Source organism: Haemaphysalis longicornis, unplaced genomic scaffold (genome assembly GCF_048455015.1).
Source record: "Haemaphysalis longicornis isolate Haplotype H1 unplaced genomic scaffold, Haemaphysalis longicornis Haplotype H1 scaffold_5, whole genome shotgun sequence".
NCBI classification, from domain to species: domain Eukaryota; kingdom Metazoa; phylum Arthropoda; class Arachnida; order Ixodida; family Ixodidae; genus Haemaphysalis; species Haemaphysalis longicornis.
The window spans coordinates 169,179,703-169,207,597 of record NW_027526385.1 but is presented as its reverse complement, the minus strand read 5'-3'; the positions used below and the strand labels follow the sequence as shown (position 1 = coordinate 169,207,597).

The window sequence follows — 27,895 nt, the reverse complement described above, 5'->3', positions numbered from 1 at the left end:
GTGAAATATCCCGGTGAGGATCCCCGTGCTGATCCCCGTGATGAATGTAATGTTGGTTGATATAACAGGTCATAATAAGCTCGCTAGTAAAAAAACACTTTTTGTTATGTACTAAGTGTCTGGGAATGGTATATTTACTGCAAATTTAAAAGGTAATGGAATATAGGACACGATAACTATCAAAAACAGCCACCATTTATCCAGAAAATACCTTGATACGACCCATTCATAATCACTTAAGTGATCTACCGGCACATGATTTCCAATCACAGAACCCCACTGTCTGCATTTCGCTATAACCAGGGACAATAAATAAACAATTCAAAGCGGGAAGCACTAAAAACACGAGGGCCAAAAAGCTGTTCGTTGAGGTATAAACTGCGGAATATCTTTTTCTGTACTCGCACAATTTATACTGTGACCATTAACAACATTTCTCTGTGAAGCTGGAAATAACGAGAAAGGTCCTGTAAATAATATCACAAACGTTAAATAGCGCCCCTTCAATTCACAAATCCCTTGCGAAGGTTTTATTTTACATAAAAAAACCAGCGTCGTGAAACATTCAATAAATATTGCTAGGCTACATCAGAACATCTAGATCACGTATGGAGCGAATGTACGGAGTGTTTGTTTGGCTTTTATGAATGCTTGCAACAAGCTGTGGTGCGAAAAATGAAAAACGCGCACGCCCCTAACCGAAACCTATTGTTTATGGATAGTTTCCGCCACAGGGCATGGTTGTATCGGTTTAAGGGCATTAAATATGTGATAAATTGAACAACCACTTGATTCCCAAGGCCAAACATACTCGCGAGGTGGCTTAGTGTGTAAAGCGTTGGGCTGCCAAGCACACAGATGATTGTTCGATTCCCGGCCGCAGCAGCCGCTTTTCTGAATGAGGCTGAAAGCAAAAACGCCCGTGTGTTCAAGATTTCGTTGCTCAAGATCCCCAGGTGGCCAAACAAACTTCTGCAGTTTCGCCACGTGAAATCCCAGAATCAATGAACCAATCGATCAATCGCTAAACTCAGGACAAAGATGAATTGTGACCCTTTGGTAAGCTTGGCAACATCAGTCGGTTTGAAGCACAGCGCGAAATAGAAGTAACGGTTGTTTTTGAAGCGAAGCGTTCCTGTTCTCCTTTAGAGCCACGGTACAGAAAACGCACTGCAGAAGACGCCCATTTACGCAATAGGAAAGAACATAATGGTTTTCCAATAAGCACATCAAGCGCCTCAAGAAAAACGTTTCCTCTGGTGGGAAAGGAACCTCAGCCCCTCGTGTTATCAAGCCGAAGTCCCTGCGACAGCGCCATTTTTACTCGGTGGAAGCACTTTAGATTTTGTACTTTGATTTTGACTGAGGTTTCATGGGAAAAAGCTTGCGTTTTTGTAACGTAGGTTTTAGGGAAGGGGCTTAAGATGTTTACTTTAAATGTTTTGTGAGTATGGTGCAGCTATCTGGAGGTGTCCAGTAACGAGTCTGTTGTGCGCTTCGTTGGCATATCACTGTGGTGAAGAAAATATTCTGGAGACCATGTACCACTGATTCGCGTTTTCTGAATATTATGCTTTGCCAGAGAAGCTTGTTGTTTCAATACAACAAAAGAAGCAAGTTGAACAAGTTGTAGAATGGGAAGTAAAGCGTGTTGTTCAAAAAAAGGAGAAAAAGGTTTTTATCGAATGGATCTTTTAGAAAATTGTCTGTCATTCGATTCGCAAGGTGTTTCTTACAAATATAACATATTGGCACAGAAAGACGTTTTTAGCCAAACGGCCTGAACTAATATCAGGGACAAATAGCTTTTATAAAACCAAGGTATAGGAGCGGTGTTCTCACACATTTTGCAAATACAATCACCTGAATTCTCCGTAGTTTTGTTTAAATGTGTCCTAGGAAAGGTTTAGAAACCTCCGTCGTTACAAAGCTGCATGTAGAAGCGCTGAATGAAACGTTTTCTGTGGCTGCAACTTAGGCTTTAACCTTCAGGTTAAAAAATCATCGATACCAATTTCTAAGTTGTAAAAGGATCAAATCATTCGAAGTCCATAATAATGAAGCTCCTCCCTAAGTGCCAGCATTACTGTTAACAGGTTGTAGGAGTAGTAGCTTGTGTGTGTTCGTACGCCACAAGCAGAAAATGACGTTAAAAGGCAAAACCACAAGGGGTAGGCGGGTGCAAACACGCCGCCGTGTTTGCGTGCTTTCCTTGTGCTATTGGCTTTTTGCGCTTCTTTCCAATAGTGAAAAAACATCTAAAGTCAAAATATGGCATTTACAAAGCGCATTTCTCTTATTTTTAAACCTTAAAACATTTTCTACAGTTAAATGTACAGACTCCTAATACGCAGTCAGCATTTGTGATATGAAAACATGTTTTGTCCTAGTTCGTTAAATTCGGTGGAGGAAAGCCAGAAGCGGCAAGCCTACAGGCTGTTTAAAAATTAGACGTTATCTCGTGAAACAAACATCACCCAGATGAGCCGTATGCTCAGTTAGCCATTAGTCATGCACGAGACCCATGCTATGAAAGTAGGCGACAAATTTATTGCTACTTAGTTAAGTGGGCGGGTGGTGCCACCGAAACCACGGCAAGGTCTGCATCGACGGCGGTCAAAAACCGGAATTTTTTATTCTTACAAATCATTCTGTAGCAGACAAGATGATATGTGACAAACAAGCAGGTAAAAAGTGTTTGAACAGGCACTTGTTCGACTTCAAAGAAGGAATTAAACCCACTTACACTGTGAATGAAGGGAAGGCTGCTTGATTCACTTGTTTCTTTGCTAAATATATAGGTAAGAAAATTTACTTCGCGTTTGATTCTCTAGAAATTTTCTGAGAGGCATCTTATATTAAATCGCTATACACCACCATAATATACACATCGCAGACTTTCTTCCGCCCGCCTTTTTACAGCAATTGCCTTGTTGTATTTATTAAACTCTCCATTTGCACACCGTTAAAAGAAGCGCCTAAAAACTGCCGCGTAACTGACGAATAAAATAAAGGGAAACAACTTTGGTTTTTTATGTAACATTTTACTGCGGATACTTGTTTTTAGAAGATTGCACCAAACTATTTGTTTACTACGCTTAAGCTCATACAGTAACTTGCACCACATTAATACAAAGTTTCGCGAAGAGCGTTTGGCCTCCGGTTTCATAGCTTTTTAAACTAATTTTCCGCTATTGCCTTATACGGTGCATGTAAAGTTATAGTTGCCGCTGTTATACATTTTGCGCATTCAATTGAATTTACAAAAATATTTGCAGTAGACTTTTTCGTTGGATGCGCTTTAACAGTTCAAGCGGTAAAATGATTGCTCTTTTTAAGCCTAACATGTGCCTTAGAAAATATGGTATATTGCGAGCTGAAAACCACCTTTTAACCATTGTTCAAAATATGTTTAGTATATTTAGTTCAATGCTTTTCTTTTACAGCCCCTGTCAACCTGCGCGCCGAAATCACCGACCCTACAACAGCTATGCTTGCTTGGGAGTCTGCTAGCCCTGCAACGAGATATGATGTGAGTTTAGTATCGCGCCATTGTCGGTTTCTTCTGACAAGCGGATATCGCAAGCACTACATGACCCCTAGAAAAAGCTTACATGTCGACGAATGGCAGTTACGGTGTTCACGCAACTACATGATTATGAACCTCCGCTGTCGATGCAGTCTGTAGCGTTAAGGAACCACTTATCTTCTGGCGTTTTTCGTAGAAGTTTTGTGCCAAGAGTGGTGAATAACAAATGTTTGTACAACGGTTATTATTGTAAAAATTATAATAACAATTCTTACACGTGCCGTTCAGCCTTCCAGGCCTTGCTCTCGCATTTAATGAGTGCTTTTGCTGCAAAAAACACATCTTTTGAGGAATTTTGCAAGTCATTACCCGCTCCCATTGTCCCGACTCCTCTGCTATAGTGGGTGTTTTATTAGGCTAGTATAAGTGGTGTGACGGAATGATTGCACAACTTACAGTGAGAGAAATGTTTTCACGACGAAGGACGCGTAAAGTTTCTTTTGAGAAATTTAATGCTGATGAAATCAAACTGCTAAAACTTCACGCGGCAGTGCGCTGGATATAGTTGCGCTTGTAAACATGTCATTTATAGACTAGTTTTATTGATTTAAAACATCGACAGCAACATCTCTTTATAAGGAAATATTTCAGGTCAGCGTTGTTATCATCATACGATGTGATTGATCAGTCGCTGTCTATTCGCTTCAAGTGGTCTATACCATTCAAAAGACTCCATTCTCAAAATGTTGTACAAAATACTGGGCTAGTCTTCCTTGCATAAAAAAATATAATCAGCATTTTCGTAGGAGATAATTGTTCGCCCTCAGATATATTTTCCCACAAGGTTGGCAAATCCTTTACCTGGCGTATTCCACAAATTCACAAATTATAACCTATAAAGATATCAAAGCTTTCTTCTTCCTCTTTGAAACGACGTGCTAACGTAGTTGTGTTTCAAGAACACGACTTTAATCCAGCGTAGGTAAAAAACTGGTGTTGAGAAATTTATGCACATCAAAGCGCTTTTTGCAAGCCATGTAGTGTTGATGAAAACCAATTCATAGATTATTGCAGTTGCGAAGACTGTGAAGCTTGCCTGTCGTGTAGCTTTTTGATTTTCTTGTAATAGCATTTGTCGCTGTGTCTTGTTCTTTAAACAACAATTTTTTACTGCTAAGTTAATTTTCACACTGTGTACGCGGAAACGGGATTGTAAATTTACCATTCAAGCAATGCATGCTGCAATAACCAACGTTCAAAAAGCCTCACCATGTTTCGAGGCGTTTTCTCAGAAAGTCAATATAAATAAACACCAAAAACCTTTATAATGACTCCTGAAGTACGCCTAATTTGCTGGGTGCAGCTACCGATACCCCCACCATAAAATTTTAAAGCAAGTTTGGGGCGCATGTCTGTATAATATTGAATTGGCGAAATACTCAAAACTTGATTTACTAAAACTTCATTTAACAAAAGTCCCGACTTAAACAAGATATCTTGATCTTTCTCAGACGACCATAGAGTAAAGACTTTGACTGACTCGAAATAGCCAAACAAATATCATCATCCGTCCCGGTTCGCAAAAAATTGCAGCTTATTAAGTGTCAATTTTTGGTGTGGTTTGTATAGAACACCACAAAATTGATTTATGGAGTCCGAAAGATAACATCGCCGAGCTTATTTGTCCGGCTCCTATAAGATGGCGCGGTACGAAGCGGTAGATGTAATATTGAGTTGAATTCATCGCGTGGCGCAAGCGGTAAAATAAGATTTGTTCCCACGTCACATACATATGGAGCTGGCACTGTCCCAATTCTGTCTTAGGCGGGCTTACATTAAGTCGTGATTTTTGTTGTCCGCTGGCCGTCGTTCTCCGGTTACTACACATGCTTTTGCCCTTCTTTACGTGGTTCTCTATTTGAACGCACGCTGTTTTATTGACGTTCAAGCTGTTAAGCCACAATTCCTTTCGTATGGCCTTGTTACACGTGTTTGCGGAAGTGGTTTGGGCAAGCAAGTACACTGCTAAACCTAGTGGCAAGCGGGACGGATGAGGAACACTTAAAAAAGGGTTACTTTGGACAAGAAAGCGGACATAATGCGGGCAGTATTCAGTACAAAAAGGAAATATGAAGTTGCTGTAGCACATGGCAATCCAGCCAGTACTATTTCTACAGTATTGAACGGGAAAGAACACATCCTCAATGCCACTTCGTCGTGGAACCCGTCACGCACAACAAAATTCACACATCTCCACGAACTGAATCATGACAAGTTGGCGAAGCACGGGAGATGGTTCTTATCGTATATCACACGTGGCATTACCCAATGAGCACGTAAATGAGTGATAATGCATGTGTACAGTATAATCAACTCCAGTCCAGTCCAATCCGATTGAATTCAATTTTTTCCATTCCAATCCAATTCATATACAACTCAATTCAATCCAATCTAATCCAATCTAATGCTCCTCGCTCATGTTCTACACTGTACACGAACGCCAAGGGACAACCCATGGATAAAGCGAGGTCCTAAGGTGCTTCGCCACTAAAACAGTGATGGTAAGTCGCGCCTGAACACGCTGATGAAGACCTTGAAGGTATGGAAGCTCCTGAGGAGACACTGGGTGGAGTGGTGTATGCCTTTGATCTGCTGAGGATGTTTGCCTGAACGCACGATGTTACGGAAGACGCATTTGAACCATGACAAGCTTACGACAAATCGCTGCGGGCTCATTCACATAGCCTACGGAAGCAAAGATCCCCGATGTCTTTGCGGGAAAATACATTTGTTGCCCCCTGGGCTGGTATTGCTCAGATAACTACTCTCCTGGTCTTTTTTCATATGCGCGGGCCGAAAGTTTGTTTTTGGCGCGTTTATGCTTCACAAATACAATACGGTTTGAGCGTACCGGATGCCGGTGCGGTACCTAATCCAATCTGCCGAATTACGTGACCAAGAAACACCTTGCGAGATTTGTCAAGCTTCACCATTTCGGGAAACGACTCGCAAGTCTCCTCAATTCCTCTAAATTGAGTTTTAACTGCATACTTTTAAAAGACCATTTCCCCTACGGGCCAAAACAAAGCTATGACATATATGTTTGGTTTTATAGCGTTTCACTTAAATCTATGAATTTGTGCACACTTTTGTTGGAACAGTTGTATGCAGAAATCGCCGCTGCCTAACACTGTCCAAATTATTTTCCTCATGGGACGGTCCAGCAAGGTTGCAGTATTTGTAATCTTGGCTGTGAAGTAGCTGTATTTACTTGATCTTCTGTGCCACGATGATGACAAAATATTGCTTCACAAGAGGATAACGTGTCCAGTTAAAAAGAAGGTGTCCCTGAAACAAGCTGAAACAAATATTTATGTTTCTGTCATTCTTATTTATATGTTCTCGACCACTCAGGTATGAAAGGGACTATATTTTAAACCATGTTCTCTGGCATTATCCGCCAATTTCAACAAAAATCTTTCAGATCACGGTCAGTCTGCAAGACAGCCATGGGGACAACACTGAAGCAACACTTTTGACGTCTACCTTTCATCCGGTAAGTTTGTTTCTGGCTTGAGATCTTTAAATGCCAGAAATACCGCCGTTATATTATCACGTGTGGAAGCATCCCTTCTAGAAGAACCTGTTTTCACAATTATTAGACGTAACAAGAAGCCTATGACTGTATTCTGTACACTGAATTCTTCATTGTGCCTAAAGAATCTTTTTATCCCAGTTTTTGCAAGTAGCCATGTTTGACAATTTACTGGCTTTTTATAGGTTCCTGCTTAGTGTGTTCGAAGAAGGAATAATTGCTGGAACGGTACAGATGTACATCTTTATGAAGGCACGTAGACTTCCTAAAACGTAGCCTCACAACTATGGCGATAACGTTTGTGCACACTTCGGCGGAAAAAACGTTGAAAAAAACGTGGCTAGAGTGGCCTTCCGAAATACAAGTAACCCCCCCCCCCCACACTACATATATAGAACCAAGAACGTTGCTATGATTGTCGCGCATAACCACACCTCACACACTATAACCGAAACTAAATCTGCCTAACCGAAATTAGATACAGTATTGTATTGTTTTGCGAAACGTTCCCACGAAGCTACACGACGTTGATTCACTGACGCTTTCTCATTTGAGACAAGTGCGATGCTTTTCAGTCTTTCGGCAAGCTTGAAAATTCCACTAAACAGTCATTTAGTTTTATAAAATAAAGTTTAGAATATAAAAACCACACATTGCGCACAGTAAAATAAAAGATGATCGTATAGTTGGACAGATTGTTTCTGGCCATTATATTTTGCATTCCTCAGTGGAAACCGCACATTGCGCACAGTACTTTGGAATATGGTTGTGCGGCTGGAATTAGTATTATTTCTCATTATATCTAGCATCCACTAGTCTGACAATAATGGTGCTGTCCGCACGTGAAGAAAGTCATGCGCACAACGTCCCGGCTAAATTTCAAACACTTGCGCAAACATTTAGGTGCGATGTTGTAGTGCTGTATGACAACAACTAAGCGCAGGATGTTGGTGCTGGCAGACATGTCTTATTCTAAGCGCCAGACTAAGCCTTTGGTTCTGCAGTTCTCGCACAGCTCGGTGTCCGAAGATCCGGCGGAGTGATAAATTGTTGCAGGGCATCATACGTCTCTCAGTAAAGAGCTCTCACGGCAAGAGTACTCGCCAAATGTTTAAGGACGACACGTCCTATGGCTAGCTCATTCATGCGCGAAAGCAATAAAAGAGACCATTCAAGAAGGCGTGGTTCAAAACTTGTTCTGGCTGATTGGCGGCGCAAAAAAGTCATGCTACTGTAACTTAAGAATAAAGCGGTCAAGATCACGGGACTGGCGCATTAGAGGTAACAGGCAATAACGAGCGTGCTTGTTTGTAAAAAAAGCTTTCCCGTAATAAAACCGGGGCAACTATAAGAGCAACAAAGCAATACCAGCTTTCACTTACTGTTGCTGGCTTTTGCACCACGGCTAATGGGAGACATAACAGTCAGTGGTATAGCCTAGCCCCTAGGGTCAAGAAAACTTGCGATTGGGAACTGTGGGTCTTGTTTTGTCACACTGGCACACATTTTACAAAGATGGGGACGAAGTTTGCTGGGTAGAAGCGCCTGGTCACACACGTCATATTTCGAAAAAAGATCCCCGGAGTAGACAAGTTTCAAAAGAGAGCGATGCTGACGACGGCGGCAACTAGGCAGGATTGAAACGCCCAGTTTTTGTAGCTGTGGAACTCTTTGTGTTGTAAGTGTTCTGTAAGTTACGTAAACAAGCACAATTCTTTTTAGCGAGGAGAGGCACCCCCTTTTTTAATCAATTTTCCTAGAAGGTCCCTATTTACTGTGTGAACAGCAATTTCTGGCAGTCTGCACAGAGTCGAGCATATTCGAACGTGTCAGAATATTATCGACAGCATGTTTTTTTGGTAAACTCCTTTTAGAGGACAACAACTTTATCGAAGACAACTAACCTTTTCGTTAGGCATGCGAGAACTGCCCTATTTTGTGTTTAAACCTAACTGCAATATCGTAAAATTCTACCGACGAGGTAACAATCTTCTCGAGGCCATCCATACGAGCAGCATAAAGGCGATATCTCTTGAGGGAATTTGGGTTTTACATTTCTAACTTCCATTTTTTGGGTATCTGGCCACGCCCATATGAAAAGCTTATTCATGACTAGTCATTAGTATGACACAAAAATGTTTTACAAAAAGTGCAAGTGCTCTCTGACTAGTCCATGTTTTACAGAAATTGAGTAAGCAACCAAAGCATATGAAGGGTATTAGTGTCCAGATATAGAGTTTGTATAAAAAACGGATATCCGGTTGGGCGCTACCACTGACTCTAATTCACTGACAATATTATGGCTGTATTACTGGCCGCCCTGTTATCAACACAAAAAGCGTCTACCTTCGTTAAGCAAAATAGTTATGAGAACAGGAAGTGAATTATGTAGAAAGGTCATTGGTTTGTAGCTAAAAATTGCGACATCGTTATTGTGAATTACTCTATTCACGTTGCGCATCCGGCAGTGCAAGCGCAAATAATTTGAATCGAACCGATGAGTTTAAGCGCAAGTGATGCGGGCAATAATATTCTCAGAATAGAAAACCAACTAACCTTTCTGAATATACATTTTATGAATTGTGTCAGTGACGGTGCCAGATCACATTTTTTTGTTCGGAAGAGAGAGGAGAAAAAGACCGTTGTTTTACGATAAGGAGAAGTGCGGGAGTGTTGAGTAAAACAGTCGAAAGAGCCTTGTAAAAACAACCCAACAAAGGCGTCGGTCCATGCCATTGCTGATCGTCTTGGAAGATACTTGAAGACTTAATACCGCTGGTTGCGACGGGAAAACTTCGAACGTTTTCTCGACAAATTTCAACAGCTATACAGAACATCACTTGCAATGTGTGTGGACAATATGCGAGTGAATACAAGTATCAACCACTTCTTCAAAATAAAGGCACCGTGGAAAAGTATTTATGCAGTAATTGCGACAACCCAGTACTAACAGGATCGTGAAAATGCGTGTAAAGTGCACAACCTGCCGCTAATGTAGGGCCGAATCACATCGTCACTTTTTTGGTGCACTACAAGTAATTGGTCAGTTTTGTAAAGCAATTACCGAATGTAGCAGCGATGGATACGCTGCAGGAACTTGGGCAGTTTTTTAGAGCAGGTACCTGGTAGAGCAGCCACGGATACCAGCCCAAGCTCTGTAAAGACTTCCGGATTAACAGAGCGCAAAACAAAAAAGAACAACCCTAAACTGAATATAAATGGTAGGACGCATTGATGTAAAAATATCTCTTTAGGCAAACTACGTTTGGTCGTTTGGTGCTATTTGTAATTCATCATAAACATATAAAGGCCGTACAATATAGACTGCAGTTTGAAGTAATGCCTAACTGGCCAAGTTTGTAAATATCTATACTGGGAAGTCAGGAAAATAGAAAAATAAACAAAACAATAAACAAAGCAAGCACAACAGCGCTTGTTTTATTTGTCTGACTAAAGGTGTCGTTCATTGAGCTACATTTACAATATATATTTAAAGTTTAAACAGACTTCGACGGCAACTAGCTACTTTTGCTCAGACGAAAATTCAACTGCACCGTAGTCCTACCACGTTTTAGTTCTCGGCGATAAAGGCTTTAAGTACCGAGAAATTACCATTTGAAAACGCAATTTTATCCCTCCCACCATTTTATGACAATTTGCGTGACATTGAGGCCAACGGTGGACTCGAGCAGTGCAGGGCAGGACCTGTTTGAAGTAAACAGAAGAGGCTTTCCCCCTGCAATGGTATTGATGATGGTGGTGTCCACATCCTCGTTCAGAGTAAGGCACTCGACATTACGCGACGCAAATACCTCAGATAACTCTACAGACAATATATTCACTTGAATTCGTCATACTTTTTAGGAGACGATGCCATGTTTTCTGTTCAACGGAGCTTTAAATTTCTGTCAGAAGTTCACTTCTTACAGCTCATCTCGTGTCACCCATATTTTTACCCCTTGTTCTATATAACAGCCACCCTATTATTCTTTCAACCACTGGTCTTCAATTTGGCCCTTTACACCAGCCGTCCTCATAAACTTTATTTGATTTTATTCTGGTTCCCTCTAACCAAAATTATTTGTCACCAATTGATCAAAACACTTTCGTGGCATTCTTTGCCCTAGTTGGCCTCGCGCCATTAACATTCAAACATTATCATCATCATTATCATAATGGTGGTTGTGGTGATGATGTTGTTTTTAATTGTTTACAACTTGTGGAAGTTACAGTGCACAGTAAGATCTTGCGTGTTCTTTTGAGAGCTTGTGTGCGACTTCCCCTATTCTGTTTCCCCACGTTACACTTGGCGCATCGCCTGAGTCGCCGCTTACGCCGTCCCTGCTGGGTGACTGACAGCTTTATTTTTTTTACTTACGACAGTTTTAGCGGCGAAGCTCGTCTTTCTCGGGCCACGTCCCTCGTGTACACTAGTTCTCTAGGCGACGGCTCGAGGCGCAGCTGTGCAGCTCATCTCATGCCAGCTCATCCATAGGTCGCCCATAGGTCCATACTTGTTCCGTTCTTCTTGCGGTTACGCCGGATTCACGTAGAAGGGATTCGGAAGCTTCAAGGTATCTTCGGGTGTGCGTTCAGAGTCGGGAACCGCGATCACATCACTTGCTTCTTGCATTTCTTCGAGGAAAGCAATTGCATCGCCCCCGCTTAAATGCTGGTATTCCTCGCTGAAATTAGCGACCAAAACTTGGGTTTGGGGTTGCCTAAAGTGCGCAATGACTCTTGCGACGAAAACACCGTGGTCGAGGAGGAACCTTTGGTCACTCTCTACGATAGCATCGAAATCAGGGACAGCATCTTCAGAGGAGACGGTGATCATCAGTTTTGAGCGGGGTGGTAGGGTCACATGATCATCAGCGATCCTTACAGCAGCACGGTGTTCGTTGTACGGTTCCGGCGTCATAGAGAGATCGGAGAAAAAAGATATGGACTATTATGGATGGAAAAAAGATATGGAAAAAAGATGTGAATTATTGCACCGTTGTCCGTCAAAAAGTCTATGCCAAGAATTACGTCCCGGGAGAAGTTAGGCGAAATGACGAACGCCGCAGGGTATATTGTGCCGTCTATGCTGACGCGCGATGTGCACGTTCCACATGGCGTCACGAGGGTGGCCTCCTACTGCGCGTATGTGCGGACCGTCCTATGTGGTCATAACTTTCATACATTTTGTCAGCTAACACTCAAATGGTCCGCTCAATACTGAGTAGGCGGCTCCCTTGTCTATAAGGGCGACTACATCAAAGCCGTCAATGGACAGGTGAACTTCGGACGACGCTTTCCTCGAGTTTGGGGTGTGTTGGGGCGTCGTATCTCGGCTTGTACGTGTTGACGGTCCGGCAGTATGCGTCTTCTTCTTCGTCGTATTATTAGTGGCGGGTTCGGTCATGTCGGATACGCGTCGCGCCGTTTTGCTGGCGTCCTGTTCGGGAGGCACGTCAGGGTTAGATTGAGTCGTAGTGCTGATGGGATGTCGTGAATCATGGTCGTCAGAGAGTCGCTGCATCGTTAGAGAGTTTTCATTTTTCCACGGTCGTGCAACTTTACCTCCAAACGTTGCTGCTTTTAGTTTCCCCCGCGTGGGCTCAGGGACCTTCGACGTGAGAGGTCAGCAGTGCTACGGCGGTTCGGCGAATAGTACCGGTAGGGCGACGGTGAACGGTTGAAGTGGGCTGGTACTCGGTTGGTGTTGGAGAGGTATTCTTTGATATCCGTAGGGCGCTGGCAGGGTAGGGGGCGTGGGTCATCGACGGAGAACCCTCGAAAACCCAGCAACTTGTAGGGGCAGCGACGGTAGATGTGGTCAGCCTCTCCGCAGTTTATCTCAGCGGACGATTATCTGGCGTTCGCCACACCTCGATCTTCCTTGGGACGGGGAGTTGGACCGCAGGTGGTCGGGCCGGTTACAGGGGACGAAAGTATGCAGCCTCGAGACGATGGGGGCAGGCGGGTGAGGACGACGGACAGCAGGTGCCTAGGCCATGGCTCGCGGCTTGCGGGTTGCTTCTGGCGTTGTTGAAGTTCCCAGCCATTGCTGCACTTCATTCCTAATCACGTCGATAAGGCAAGCGACTTGGGGCTGCGGCGGCGTTGGGAGAAGTTTCCGCAGCTCCGCTCTCACTATTGCACGGATAGTCTCGCATAGGCTGTCGGCCGGAATTTTGGTGGTGTCGAAATAGTTCGCATTAGCCGCGCAAACAAAGTTGCGGACATAATGCTTAGCACGCATTTCGAGGTCCTTCTCAATTGCGCTGGCTTCGGTCACAAATTCGGCGATGGTTTTGAGTGGATTGCGGATAAGTCCAGCAAACAGTTCCTTTTTCACACCGCGCCTCAAGACGCGTAACTTGTTTTCTTCCCCTATGCAAGGGTCAGCACGCCTAAGCTTCTTTGCCTCCTCGATGAACACAACAATGCTTTCGTTAGGTTGTCGTGTACGCATCTGCAGCATTACTTCATCCAGCTCTTGCCGCACAACCGTGGTGAACGCCATTAAAAATTGTGTTCTGAACTTCTTCCAATACTCTAGGGAGCTCGCATGGTTTTCGAACCAGATCCGTGCTCAGTTCTCAAGGTGAAAGTACACCTGCCTCAGTGTCTCCGCGTCCTCCAATCGGTTGAACAGCCTGGCCTGTTCAACCTGCTCCAACCAGTTTTTTGGGGTCCTCCGCAGGCGACCCATGGAATGATGGGGGCTACCTGGGTTGCTGAAGGACGAGGCCAGGATTGAAAGCGCTGATCATGGTTGGAAGCGTTGATCATGGCAGCTTTTACGACGTCTTCTTTTTTCACTGTAGCCGGGACTAGTCCAAACTCTGGCTGAAGACGTTGCTGTCGGCGGCTGACACGAGTTTGGCTTGCTTGTCGGCTTCCTTAGCGAAAAGATGCCGTATTTTTAATGTATTTCGAATGAATTTATTACATATATTGACATTGTATTTATTCTGCAATATTTTGTCCACATTCCAAATGCATGTCGAATACATTTACAATGTATTTAAAATGTACCTCAAAAATACATAAGCGGCGCACTGAAAATATATACTTAACGCATTAAAAGTGCATTCAAAATGCTCAGAAAATGTAATTTTAAATACGTGCAAAATGTATTAGTAATGCATTTTAAATGCACAGAAAATACTGCTTCAAATATACTCAAAATGTGTTACTAATGTATACTAAATAAAACCTCAGTACATTGAGAGATGCCATGGCAATGTGTCTTATGGGGGTTTGTTAACGTTCAACTAGAAAATTTCATTTCGTGGTTTCAAAAAGTTTAATAGCCACTAGGCTAAAGATATGCTCCATTGTGAAAATGTAAACCGGTCATGCTCGGAATGCGGGCCAGTCAATGACTGAAAAGAACAGCATGTATGCGCACAAATTGGCAGTTTGAAAAATGTTTATTGTACACCTCAGTCGAGTGGTCAATTTTGCCATTAGTAAGCAGCAGGAATGAATGCTTTTCAGCCACCTCGGTAGCCAGCGCAGATGAAGCGTTGTGCATCAGAGTCCTCGTAATTCGGATTCTCCACGCGGGAAATTTCCCCAGCACCTGCAGTGACAATAAAACGGGAAAATATTAGTGAAACACTTTTTTAGAGGCAAATAAATGTCAAATCAATCAGGCCTTTTCTATAGCCGTGCCAAGGTCTCTCGCGAGCAAGGATATTTTAATTTTCCCTTCAAAGAAAAAAAAAACGGCTGTAAAAACAATGCCCCTTTGAAGGACGTAAGGCAATTTATGTAATGGTAAGCATAGTTTATATTGTCATGCGGCATCGGATCTTCAATACCATTTTTAAGGAAAAAATGGTGGGTGAGGGGGCGGGAGGCTTGTGTTTGGACATGGTCTAGGGATAAAAATTAGTGAAAATTAGGAGAAAAAAGACAGTAAGATAACAACGTTACCAAACATGCAACGGAGTTCTTAGAATTATGCTACTTCTCTTTCTTAGGCGCTTGAGTTAACTTGAAATGGTGGCAATTCTAGTTTTTCAAGAAACTTATACAAAACTGGTCTGTGACCTCACAGGACGATAATAAAATAAGTAGTAATCTTATTAACTATAATTATTGTTATGTGTTCCATATTTCGGCGTCACCTTCTTCGGAGATTACGTTCTAAAAAAATAGTGTGCAGCGAAACAATTTAAAAATGCATTGGTAGGATTGCAGTAGAAAGCTTACATAAAAGTCATTAGATTGGCGTGTGCACTTAACAATCCTTTCAAAGGAACGGCAAAGTAAGGTTATTTCGAAAAACAAGAAACATTTCACACCTTCTTTGAAATAACAAGCTCTTATATCGCAGGCACCTAACCGAAGTAATTAATACAAGGAAAGCTAGAAAAAGTGTATTTTTGCTTGCACACACATGTAATTTCCTTGCACTCCTCCGCACATCACCGGCAGGTAATTTTATAGTTTTTGCTGTACAGACAATGCCATCATTTAATTAGGGAGCAACGCGGAAAATATTTGTAAATGCTCGCGTCTTTAACATACGGAAAAAGATAAACACCTGTTAGCGTCAGAGACCATCAAGTAAAAAGTAGCGGCTTCATTATTACTCGAGACACCTAAAAAACTCATTTAAGTACACCCTTGAGACGCAAATGGGCAATTGCGGCTTCTAAACACACACACAACCGCCAAGCAGCCCAAGCTGTTTTTGGTGCCTTTGGGCACATTTGTGAAATTCTCCGGGGGCATTGTCCAGCGGTAGCGCGTCGGGTTCCGCGTGTCTATCACTCGACCACGAGCGGCCAAAGGGCCTCTCGGAACGCCCACACGTGTTCGTGAATGCGCTACTACATGAATACAGCAATGAGGGAAAACGTTGCTAGGAAACACAAAAGAGCAAGGGTCCAACGTCCTGAAGTTTCACGAAGTTTTGGGGGAGCAATCCAAGGAATAAAAAGAGACAAACCTGCCCGGGGGACCCGTTCCGGGAACCGATGGGTATCGTGCGGGGAACTGGTTGCCTTCCTCGCAGTCCCTCTCCCCACTTGCCTTCGTTCTCCTTCCTTCCTTTGCTGGTTCTTGGTTCTGGGTGGCGGTAGGAACAAAAACTGATTGTAACTTAGCGGCTACTCTTACACAGATTGTCTTAGATGGACAAATCATATGTTGTCCCTGGGCATGAAGCACTTTCGCTACTGCCACTTGCACCGAAGATTACGTGGGTCGCTTTTAACACTTTTGGTCACTTCGAAACAGGCGTCATAAACTTCTTCATAGCTTTAGTTGACAGAATGGCGACATGCGACCGACAAAAATCTGGGATTCTTGCCGTATGGTCCCGCCATGCGCATTAGTCGGATGCATGTATGCCACAAACTGGGTTCTTTCCCCGTCCGGAGGCTGCTGTGAACGTGCGCAGCTGTGAGCGGCTGCTGCGAACAGAAAACAAAAGAAAGCTGCGTCCCTAGATACACTTCGCAAATTTCTCGAGCACGTAAACATGGACGGCGGTCTTTCTGTGAACAGGCTGTGCTAAAAACGTTCCTGGCTGGTATGTGTTTATTGCAAGTGTTAGTCCTCAATAAGTTCAGAACGGAATAACTCTATCTACAAGGAAACTCGTAGCAACAGTCCTCCGTCCCCTCAGCAGGGCCAGAGCTAAAAATTACGCGCAAAAAGAAAAAGCATAAAATCCATTTTTTTACGTCTTGCTGTCGTTGATTTGTGACTACATTCCCTTGCACGTAGTAGCTACGGTAGGAAATATTGCTGACAGGTGGAGGTAAGCTTAATAACCACGTGCGCATTTTATAAAGGGCGTTAGCACTCCTCGATTGCAAGGCAAACATACGTCCATTAATTGTAGTGCGTCACCGTAGGCGCAAATAGCCGGTATATTGTGCTTACCTTGGCTAGACGGCAAACGCCGCTGCAACGCACCGTCCAAGCACAGACTGCGTCCGCCCGACGACCGCGCGTTGAGGAGTCCGAAAACTTATAACACCACAGGACAGGCAAAAGAAACGCAGCGAAGGCAGGCAAAACATGAAGAAAGGGTGCGCCGCTCAACTCGCGCCGCAGGTGCCGGGCACAGAGGAGGAGGTAGTGAGCGACAATGAGAGGCGCCGAGCTGCTCGCCCTCGCAAGCATAGCCAGGGTTGTCCATCTAAGGGCAAGAGGTTTTATAAAAAGAAAATTTTCATTGCCTCCACAGTGATACCGTCGTAACAACGCTGGCAAAGTGCAAGTGTTTTCGTAAATATATATACTCGTTGAATTCGATGTTTTTGCTTTGCCGATTGCGTCGGAACACCGCCGCTTACATATTTCTACGCCGAGTTTCTCTCTAATACGCAGAGTTATGTCTGCCTTAGGCAGCGCAGTACGTGAAAGTATCTCCCTCAGTTTCTTTTATTATAGGTAAACATCGAGGAGGAATTCTCAGTACGTTTATTAATTTGAGATGTATTTTATCCGGCACTTCAGATATGCTTTACGTGAATCTTACAATTCAGCAACAGAAGCAGCGCCTGTAGTGTACTCGAAATGTATTTCGGCAAAGCTTTATGAATACATTTAAAATGTACTTTCAATAAATGTTTTTCATGCACTGAGAGTGTATTTCTACCATGTTCTTTCCACAAACGTAAAATGCATTTGAAATGTATTTGGAATATATTCGGAATATATTTCCATGCTTCAGCACACTTTTCATAGTGGTGCTTTAAATATAGTTAAGTAAGTGTATTTTTATAATATTTAAAGTGCATTTACACCATGATTGTTTGGTGGGAAGAAATACATTTTCAATATATTCTGAATGCCTTAAGCGCACATTCGTGAGGTTCAGTTCATTCTTAATCTATTTGGAGGGTACTTAAAAGCACTGTATTTTTCCTGCATTTTATAATAATGTATTTTCAATATTTACTAAAAATTACGCAAAATGCAATATTTAATACACTTAAATTACATTTACAAATACAAAGCATATTTGAAGTGCACTTCAAGCGTACTCGTACGTATTTGAAAGGTATTAATTTTCGCTAAGGCCTTGAAGAGGGCTTAGGGTGCATGTACCCAGCACCTCTTCCAGATGTCACGAAGCCAAAGACGACGCAGTTGTGTTCAAGCACAACAACTTTATTGTAGCGAACTTGTGCTCCCCTAACAACTCAAAGCACACAGGCGGCGAAGCAGCAGTCAACAAAGTGACGTGCGAAGGCGAGCGTCGACAATTAGAATACCGCGGCGTCTGCTCTGCAGGCATTTATCTTTTCGCGCGAGTGTTCCTCGAACCGTCGATTTACAACTAGAACATTGTAGATCAAAGAAGATTATTCGAGGCTAGCGACGTTAGGGTGAAACGCCCTCCGCATCAAAATGATATAACCCGAGTGGCATAAAAATAAAGAATGAACACGCTCTTCGCTCATGACACAGACAAAACAGCCGTGCGCTGCCGGGCAGTAAAAACAAAACATAAACAAACAAACACAATGTCTAGTTCCAGGCATTATGATGTGTTGCACAATGTTTAATGGTTTTACCGATGAGCATTAGAGCTTCGCCCCGTTATCATCATTCACTTCGTGGAGGAGGCGGGATTTTTTAAAAATCAACTGCCCCAGGGACTGGTACATTCCTTTCTGGGGATGCCCATTCATCTACTTAGACAAAAGTAGGTTCTTTGTTCAGTGTGCCTTTAGGGTTAGAGAGGTTATTTTTTTATATGTGCACGCATCAAATTATGAGAACTTTGCTCATCACCCTTCTGATTGTTTTTCTTCATTACGAACAATTTCGCCGAAATATTTTCAGCCTAGCTAGGTACCCAGTAGGACTGGTAAAACTCCGTGGATATGTTGTTATTGAGCAAGCAGCCTAACTTTGCGTATTCAGGATCCAGACAACCGTTCCCAGACAACCAACCAGTCAGTCAGTGAGTCGGTCTGTCGGTCGGCCGGTCAGTCGGTCGGTCGTTCAAACTTTATAGGTTTAAGGTAGAGAAGGGGAAGGCGGCACTAGAGAAATGAGTGGAGCCCTCTATCAAAAGCCCCAATTTTAGCGGCGCGATCTTCGCTCTGGAGATCAGCTGTCACTGAGCTTGAACTGACCCCTAATTGTTATAATGCTATGTTCATTTCCCCCTCTTGGTCTGCAGTACTAATTGGTTTGCTATAATAACAGCAGATATCGCTTTCAAATGTGGTGTATGGGACAGTGTAAGAACAAGGTTTATTAAGGTGTTCAGATATCAACCGTCATCAACGTGTTGATATCAGTCAATTTCACACCTCACCTAACGGGTACCATTTTTTGATGTACACTTGAAGCTGTATTTCTAGCTTTAACTACGTATGTTTGGCCTGAACATTAGGTAGCACTTATTGTAAGCCTTACGGTGCGGCAAGCGGTAAAAACCTATACATCTGGTGACAGTACTGCCAGACTAAAGTAACCTCAAGGCGTGTTGTGACGTCTAACGTGGGGCCTTCTTATGGTGTCGTCGCATGTGTCTCTGTGCGCACATACAGTTTAGCGAATGTGAGTTAAAAACGGCAAATCACTAGAGGACTTCTGAGATTGTCTCAAGAGTAACGCCCAAGAAAGTTTATTTTGCATAATTACCAACAATCGGGCAGCGTTAGAGTATGAATGGCGTCAATGTAAAATGAAACTCATTCTCCTGTTGATACTTCTATTCTTTATGGTAGAATATGTGATGATTTGAATGACAAACAGCGGATTGTTCGCGCCACATCGCAATCGTTTGGCAAACTTTTTGGGTTGTGTGCAAGATCGGTTACATTATAAAAATTTTCCCATTGTCCTGTAAATGGCGAAAACATGCAGTCCTGTTGAACACACGAAGATCACCGCCCGCGAACAATTGTACCATTCTCTCTGAGAAACTTTATGCGTCAGCTTCAATGCCACATCTTTGATGGCTTGATGTAACTGTGAAACATTTAATGAGAACACGCATTCAGGAATTTCAATATAGTGGCATTGCCCATACTGTCCCTTTTTTGTTTGCAAAAATTGAAATAAACGTTTCCTTTACTTCGCGAAATAAACGAGCATATTTCTCAGCTAGGTTTATTTGGTAATCGTACAACCCTTAAATTCTGTTTGACGGGAAGCATTGGAATTATTCAATTTTATCTAGCAGAAATACGTGAAAGTGTATATTCTAAACATGCCAATCAACGTATAGCGAGATTGCAGAGGACGGCTGGTGAGAGAATTTAACTATGAAATGAAGGCCCTAACGTGAGAATGTTTTAATCTTCAGGGAGCAAACGTACTTATTTTGGGAAGTTATTTAGTTTTCGAAACACGGTCACCGTAAAAAATAGATAACGAAAATTCGAAATATTCTGAAAAGCAAAAATATAGTTCTGCATAACCGATGCGAAATTGCTTCTTCTATTCAGAATGTATCCTCATCGATGGTGTTGTGGACTAGAGGCAGAAACAGTGGCACTGCCACAATCTGGTTGGATGGCAGCAGCCTGACAACGTCGAACTACAGTCTTCCTGTGTTTGGCCTTACACCGTACAAGAAATATGAAGTTGAAATCCGGTCTTGCGAAGCCAGCTTGTGCAGCGAGACAGCGTCGGCGGACTTCAAAACATTGCCATTAGGTAAGGCCATGCTGCGTGCAATTTTATTGTGGCAGTTTTAAGACTTTCTAGCTCTATTTCGCATGCTCGTTATCTGTAGCTGACATCAGGTGTCAACAAAGACATGCGGTTTTTACTAGATCAACGTGTTTACCGGGTTCGGTTTCTTATTAAACCATCAAAATTAGTTGGTTAGCGCAGTACTATCGGTAAAAATGTTGTAGTATTTGGACTACAGTTTTTCATTTTTTGCATTTTTGCAGACAATGAAATGAGCCTTTCGAAAAGACTGAAAAAAAATTACCTAACGTGACCAGCGGTTCTTTGTTTCTTGCTTACAATTTTACCTAAAAAATTTTACTTTTTGCAAGATTCGAGGCCAATAGTTTCCAAAATACTGCATGATTTGTTGGTTCCAGTGGCCTGTGTCCTTTTTTCTAGCTAAACTTTGAATATGTAGTACTAGTCCAGCAAAACTTCGCCTATTGCCGACTTATCTTTTGCTGTATTACCCTCTTCGATAAAACTTTTATTTTTTCAATTTAGCGCTCTTATCAATTTTGTGAGAAAACTGGTACAAAAAGAAATCGAAGCTCCAGGTAGGACAGCAGTTCATCGAGTTACGAAGCAATGGAGGTTGCGATACGCGTCTAAAAATTATTTGTTGAACAGCTGCTGTCTGCAAAAATCGCGTTAGTATTCCCCCAGCAACATCGTGAGAGTAAGACGTAAAGGGTTCTATCCGTTTTTACCTATTTGATATTCACAGAGATCTCTTAGGCAATTTACATTGAAGTGGTAAAGCATAATTTTGTTCAAAATTAAGTTTCTAGACTGAGGTTGGAAAGCTGCTCCCGTAGAATCATATGAGAACCTATGCTTTTTGTGTTTTTTTTTCGAAAACCTCTAGCCAATGTTTACGCTCACTCTTTTGCTTTCTTGTGAAACAATGTAATTTATTTTTAGCTGAGGAATAACAGCACTGCCTTTGGGAATTCCATACAACTTCGGCTTTTCAAAGCAACCGTTGATTTTGTTATGTTTTTATCGGGCTTCCTACACAGATTATAGGTGCTTGAGCTATACCATAAGGGCGAGCGGCGAGTACATAGGACAATCATGTTCCTTCTATTCCGACGCGCTCTAGGTCATACACGCCGGGAATTTATGGTATGGCTAATAAATGCTGCTAAGGCTGATGATACTGCCGTCATTACAGGGCTCTCCGGGAGGCCGAAGTGAGTTTAGATAAGAAATTTAGAAACAAAAGAGGAAAAAACTCTGTTCAGATATTTGCAGGTATTACCGGCGTAATACCTTACTCCGTCCGTGTTCAGAGTCTTTAGTCTCTTCTGGTTGTAATTGTGATGAGGTCCACTGTGCATTGCGGGTCGTGGGGGAAGGGTATGCGCTTGGCGAGGATTGGGGAGTGGTAGAAAACGTATGCTTTGGAACTGAGCGACATCAAAAAAAGGCCGATCGGCCAGTCGTCGGGGAACAAATGAGGAACAAATCGGGGACCGCCCGTGGTGTTCTGAGCGAGCCACGTTTAGTATATATTGTTGTAATAATATGTGCAAAAGGGAAGTGTGTATGTTTCACTACAAAGTCTTGGCATCCGCAGCCACAGACATGGCCAAACCCGCCAGTTATAAGGAAATTATGGTAATGCCCGTTAGGGGTAAACTGTGGTTTCAAAAGAAAAAAACCCCAAAGGTCCCAATTGAGATACGCTGGGTAGCATGTAGAGTTCCTTCGCGCCGCTGTGAGTACGAGTTTTTTTTTACAAAAACGTGCTACAAAATTATTCTGCTAATACTAAGTGTCGTTTGCACTCTTTCTTGGAATAGCAACCGTACTTCCAACTTTAGTAGACTATACTAAATCGTTTCGGTGCCCCTGAGGTGCAATAAAATGCGGAGGCTTCACCAAACATATTGGACTGTATATCCCACGCCTGAATTCGCCTGCGAAAAAGTGCAGCTTGGGTGCGGAAGGCGAATACTTTTACCTGATTACCTAAATTTGAATTCCTCAGCAAAAACTTGCCCAACAACGGTTTCTTCTTTTTAAAAAAATACTTCAGCTTTGTTTCCGACCCTATTCCCGCCCGTTACAGCGAGAGTAGCGCGGAGCTCTCTCCTTCTGGTATTCAGCTAACTGTTGATAAAAAAGATTCGAATAACTTATTTTTCTAACAAAATATCACCCTTTTTTCGCGAATCTCTGGGTTGAGTATAAATAAGTTATTATTTTTTCCGTCCGCCGGTACCAAGCAGGTACAGTATAAAAAATTACGCCCACCTGCCCTCGTGGGAACCCTGGTGTGATGCGACGCTGAAGGGGGTTCCGTTGGGTGTTTCCGTTGGGTCGATTAGTCGAATTGCGTGAAACGCGTAGTGAACGTGAATTTGCGTCTTCATCAATCGTTGGGTTCCACGCGAGGGGAAGCAGGCGTAATTTATATGTGCAGCGCTCCCGAAGGAGAGGATATGGCTGAGAGAGAGCACTGCACATGCGCAGGCCGCGCACTGCGCCGAGGGCAGCACCGCGCGCGGCCGAAGATGTTTGGGAGAGAGTGTTCGCTATCGTATGGAATGAGGAGGCGAGTGGAGGGGAGACGCGCAGCTGTGCGGACAACGACCAACGCAGGAAGGACAGGGCCGCCGGCAAGAGATGCTCCTCTAAGCGTCGCCTCTAAAATGAAGTGTTGGGACCAACCGACCGTTACAATCGGAGAAAGATGTTCTCTAAAGGAAATTTACATGTCCTGTACCGGTTTTTTGTGGATTTCTGCCCATAAAACAGCTGCCCTTACGTTCGGATTAAGTGCGTGTGCCACGTCACCTACAACCCCGTCAGTAATATAATCGAAATATTCGATCAGGTATTGGGTAAACTTTGTAAATTGTAGTGCCGCTACTGGTCGTGGCAGCTTTCTTGCGGTACGAACTCTTTCTTACATACATCTTACCCTGAGAAACGGAGTTTGCTCAATGTTTTCGCACTTTATAACAAACCCCTCTGGGTCTTTTCACAGAGATTACTCTTTCTACACACGCATCAAAAGTGGTGCCGAGGCTTAACAACAGCACTACGCCGCTTAAGTTGAAGCTCCTCTAGTATGAACAACCGCACTCGAAATCTTTTACGGACGGGGATGTGGATGGTATAATTTAGTAACCTACAGGAGCAACCATCGTTCCTAAAAAGAATTGTCATTGATTTCTCTCGAAAGTACAAGTTCTACGCGACTGGCTAGAATTCGTTCTTCTCTTGTGTTCTCATACAGTGAGGGTTGCAATTGTTTTCCGCTTCTTAAACATTTACAAATTGGTTTTAAGGTATTGACATGGTTTGAAAGATTTTGGTTAAAACGTCCGGAGTTTCCCTCGCCTATTTTTTAACTATTGAAACTAACACAGAGATGCATGGAGGAACAGGTGTCCTGAAATAGAAAATATAAAGTAGTACGGACAACGAAGGTGAACACATTTCCGCAATATCTAAAAAAATATTCGCCCCAAGAAGGGTGCCAAGCTCTGCCTTAACTCTTAGGGTGTTGTCTACCACAGTAATTTTATTTTCTTGGAGAACAGGTGGCGGATGTTTTATTCCTAGAGCACGCCACCAAACTTTCAAAGCCAGGCATCAATGGAGATATTTCCATTACTTCCAATATTGCTGCTACTTTTGGGAATAAGGTGGTGGTCTCTTACTCATTACGGAAAATAGTAAGGATGCCTCGAAACCGCATTAAATTCCGACTCTTTCAAAAGACACTGAGCAGCATATATTATATTCCATGCTGTTTGCAGTAAATGCAGGTATAATAAGCGCAAAAACAAAAAAGCTGCTGGAGCGACACTTCTCATAGGAATAAACTCTTTAGTTGTGTATAGACGGGGCTCGCTCATATCATAAGATAGCGCCTAATAAACTAAGTTTTGGAAAAAATGACACTGGTGTTTCAGTGTTTTACGTTCAGACGCTAAACCAGTTGCGTAAATAAACAATACGTGAGACGAGGAAACGACAACCGGAGGCCTCCCAATACATTTGTTTCCTTTCTTTCGTGTGAACGAGTACGAATTAAGCTCAGTATGGTGCTTTTTTTTCTGCGTTCTGTCACCATCAAATATTGACCGTACTCTAATATATAAACCCCTCATTTATCTCTAAAACTCGCGAAGCGTGAACAACCGATTATTTCCATATCGAAAGCCGTGGCTATTGTCTCCCATGCTCTTCGGTTTATTTAGTATCATCATTGGTTTGCTCAAATTCGCGTTTCACTGTTACAGGCATTCCTACAGCCGTCATCACAAAAATATTTTCCAATGATACAAGCTCTATCCACCTGGAGTGGAGCTTCCCACGCCCGGAAAAATGGATTGACCTTGGACTGCAGTTTGAAGTGCGGGCATACAACAACGGTTTTTTCCGACTGGTTAAAACGACAGATCTGGCACTGAGAATTCCAAACCTGACTCCGGGCGCGGAATATCAAGTTGAAATCCGGCCTTCCCTGGAGGTTGCACAAGGAATGCGCAAATACGCCAACCCGGCCACGGCCGTTGTGAGCACCTGGTCTCTTGGTAAGCACCTAACTGGAGCACACCGCTTCTTGGGTTACATTCTACGTGTTTGAGGAAAACATAGGAAGAAAATGTTGAGTGCTGGTGAACGCGTGCCTGCTGGCGACCGCCGATTCTTTGGCCCGTGCCGTGGATTTAGCAAAAATAGAAACAGCAGCGCTCGCAGTAATTGTGGCAACAGTTATTCGTTCACCGTAATCGTGCCAACACGTGCTCGGAACAAAAAAGACACGTCATGACGCACGCCACTCTTTCGTTCGTCCTCTCAAGACTGTTAAAAGATCGGAAGGCGGAAGCCAGCGATCACTGAAGACTCTTTCATTGCTGCATCGCGTTTCCGGCGCCTTCACGTCCACCTGTCATGCGGCACGCATCCCTATATTGTTTGGTCCTGGCTGATGGCACGGCTGTAGCTATCACCCTTGGCTGCGGCTCTTCACCACACAGGTTTATATCCCATTAAAACCAAAATACGTTTCTATGCACACAATTATACCTATTTTTTAGACAGCGTCCGTAATTTGATTTCATTCTTACAGCCGCCAGCAACTGGGGTCAGTTCTCGCGTTTAGTGATGTGTCTCAAGACTTAGCCTAGAGAAATATATTGAATTTTTTATATACTTGTCCCGAATCCTCTTTTTTTCAAGTTTTGATGTTTAAAAAAACTTGAAAAAGAAAACATGAAAAGATGAAAACATTTTATGAAAACTTACATTCTAGTAATGAGGTCTTACAAAACTTCCGACCAAGGTCTGCTCTATTTTTTGCAGCCAAAAGCTAGGTAATACTTCTGGATACATATTATTAATTACATCAAATTTGAGTCTTTTTTTGCTTCCTTTTCTGGCCAGAGAGCGTTCTTCAGAAGGAGGAGCAATTGTATGGAAGGCTTCGCTCAATTTTTTTCTATTTTTATATTTTTAAGTAAACCTTTTACTAACTACATATTTATGCCCTAACACCGTTAATAGAGCCTTCGTCATTTTACATCTTTTTCTCTCTCTTATCCTACCGGGCCATATCCCTTTATTTTTACTATTAATCATTTTATTGTACGCCCCGTACTTAAAACCAGTAAACATGGTCTTTCGGTTCATGCAAAGAACACGTTGACTAGCATCAAAAGTTTTTGTGAGCACCGATGGAACAAAAAGCGTGGTTTTATTAAAAATGTTGCGCTGCTGCATTCCACACAACGAGTGAACGCGTGAAGCTGCAACGTCCGGCCCTTCATTTACTGATGACGCTTGGCCTACCTATTTCATAAAACAGTGCGGCCGGTCTGCGGAATCGCCGACAGGAGAACCGTCATTCTTTAAGTAGTGCTTCGCGCAGGAGCTCACTGAGCGAGCTCCCCGTACGAGCGTTTTTGCCTTTCTGTCGCTCCCCTTCATTGTAACTACTTTCATTCTTGGTATTTTTACGCATCTGCATTTGGTTGCAGGGGAGGAATCTTCCGTTTCATGGGGCCACAAGGTTTTTGTTTGTGTAGGCGTCTGAAGCTATGCTTTGAAAAAAGAAAACAAAATATCGACTGGTAATTCTAATTTTTTTCAGTGGGAGTTCTGTTAGGCACGGAAGCATGAGAGAAGCGTCGATTGGACGTTAAAAAGAGATATTTTGGGCGGTTATATATTGTGGTTCTAGTTGTTGAAAATTATACGCATTGTGTTTTTTCGCATGTAAAAGAACAGCATTACTTTGTATATATCGTTGAATGGGCGTTATCGTTCAGTATGTTTGAGGTGTGCACAAACAGCGCTATCATTGCGGCTTCGAACATAGCAACAAGATTGTTCATATTACAGCAGGAACGGCTTAAAAATGCCTAAAACCAAGAAGTTCAAAAATAGCTAGAAAAAAGCAGCTGCTAATTAATAGCCAAGGATCTGTTTTGACAAAAACGTAAGGTACGAGAGTGTACGCCACATAAACATGAAACTATGTGTGGGGTAACTACAGTAGCCACTCGCTTTTGAAGATTTCGTGCGTTCTTTAAAGGAGCCATGAAGAGAAAACACAAGTTTGGTTCATTCAAAAGATTGTCTCGTTAGAATCATACTGACACCACTTTTAACGTAAACTTCGCTCAAATAAGCTACATAATTAGGAAAAACGGGAATGGTCATGCGACCCACCAGCTCATTTCCCGCAACAGAACCTATGATGTCACATGAGCTAAGCTCTGCGATTGGCGGAGGCTGGCAGAAGCAGACGCAAATTAGGTAGAGCTTACAAACTAGACGAACGAGCGATTTGCGCCTAAATTTAGGGCACATTCTTTACAAAGCAATAAGAATGATGGGACAAACAGTGGAAGTTACGAAAGCACATGTAAACATAGAAGTATTGATGCGTTCTGCTGTTCGTACTGCGCACAGCAAGCTTGGTTTAGCTGCACAGCACTACGGGGCTTGGGGTTGTCTCAGACGACACTGGCCGATTGACGCAAGCAATGGTGTCTTACGTGACCCCATTTGTCGAGCGAGCACTGTTTCAGGGAACGAATATTTTCTCCCAGAACAAAAACAAGCCAGGTTTAAATGCGGGCAAA

The 27,895-nt window shown here is 42.8% G+C and overlaps 1 protein-coding gene across 1 annotated transcript in view; it reads left to right on the top strand.

Moving 5' to 3' along the window:
- Window positions 1-27,895, top strand: part of LOC144139992 (uncharacterized) — a 132,171-nt gene that overhangs the window by 79,905 nt on the left and 24,371 nt on the right. Inside the window, exons 14-17 of the mRNA XM_077672208.1 lie at window positions 3,447-3,532; window positions 7,014-7,085; window positions 20,552-20,762; window positions 25,046-25,339. Of these exons, the coding sequence (XP_077528334.1) occupies window positions 3,447-3,532; window positions 7,014-7,085; window positions 20,552-20,762; window positions 25,046-25,339 (663 nt within the window). The remainder of the gene's footprint in view (window positions 1-3,446; window positions 3,533-7,013; window positions 7,086-20,551; window positions 20,763-25,045; window positions 25,340-27,895) is intronic.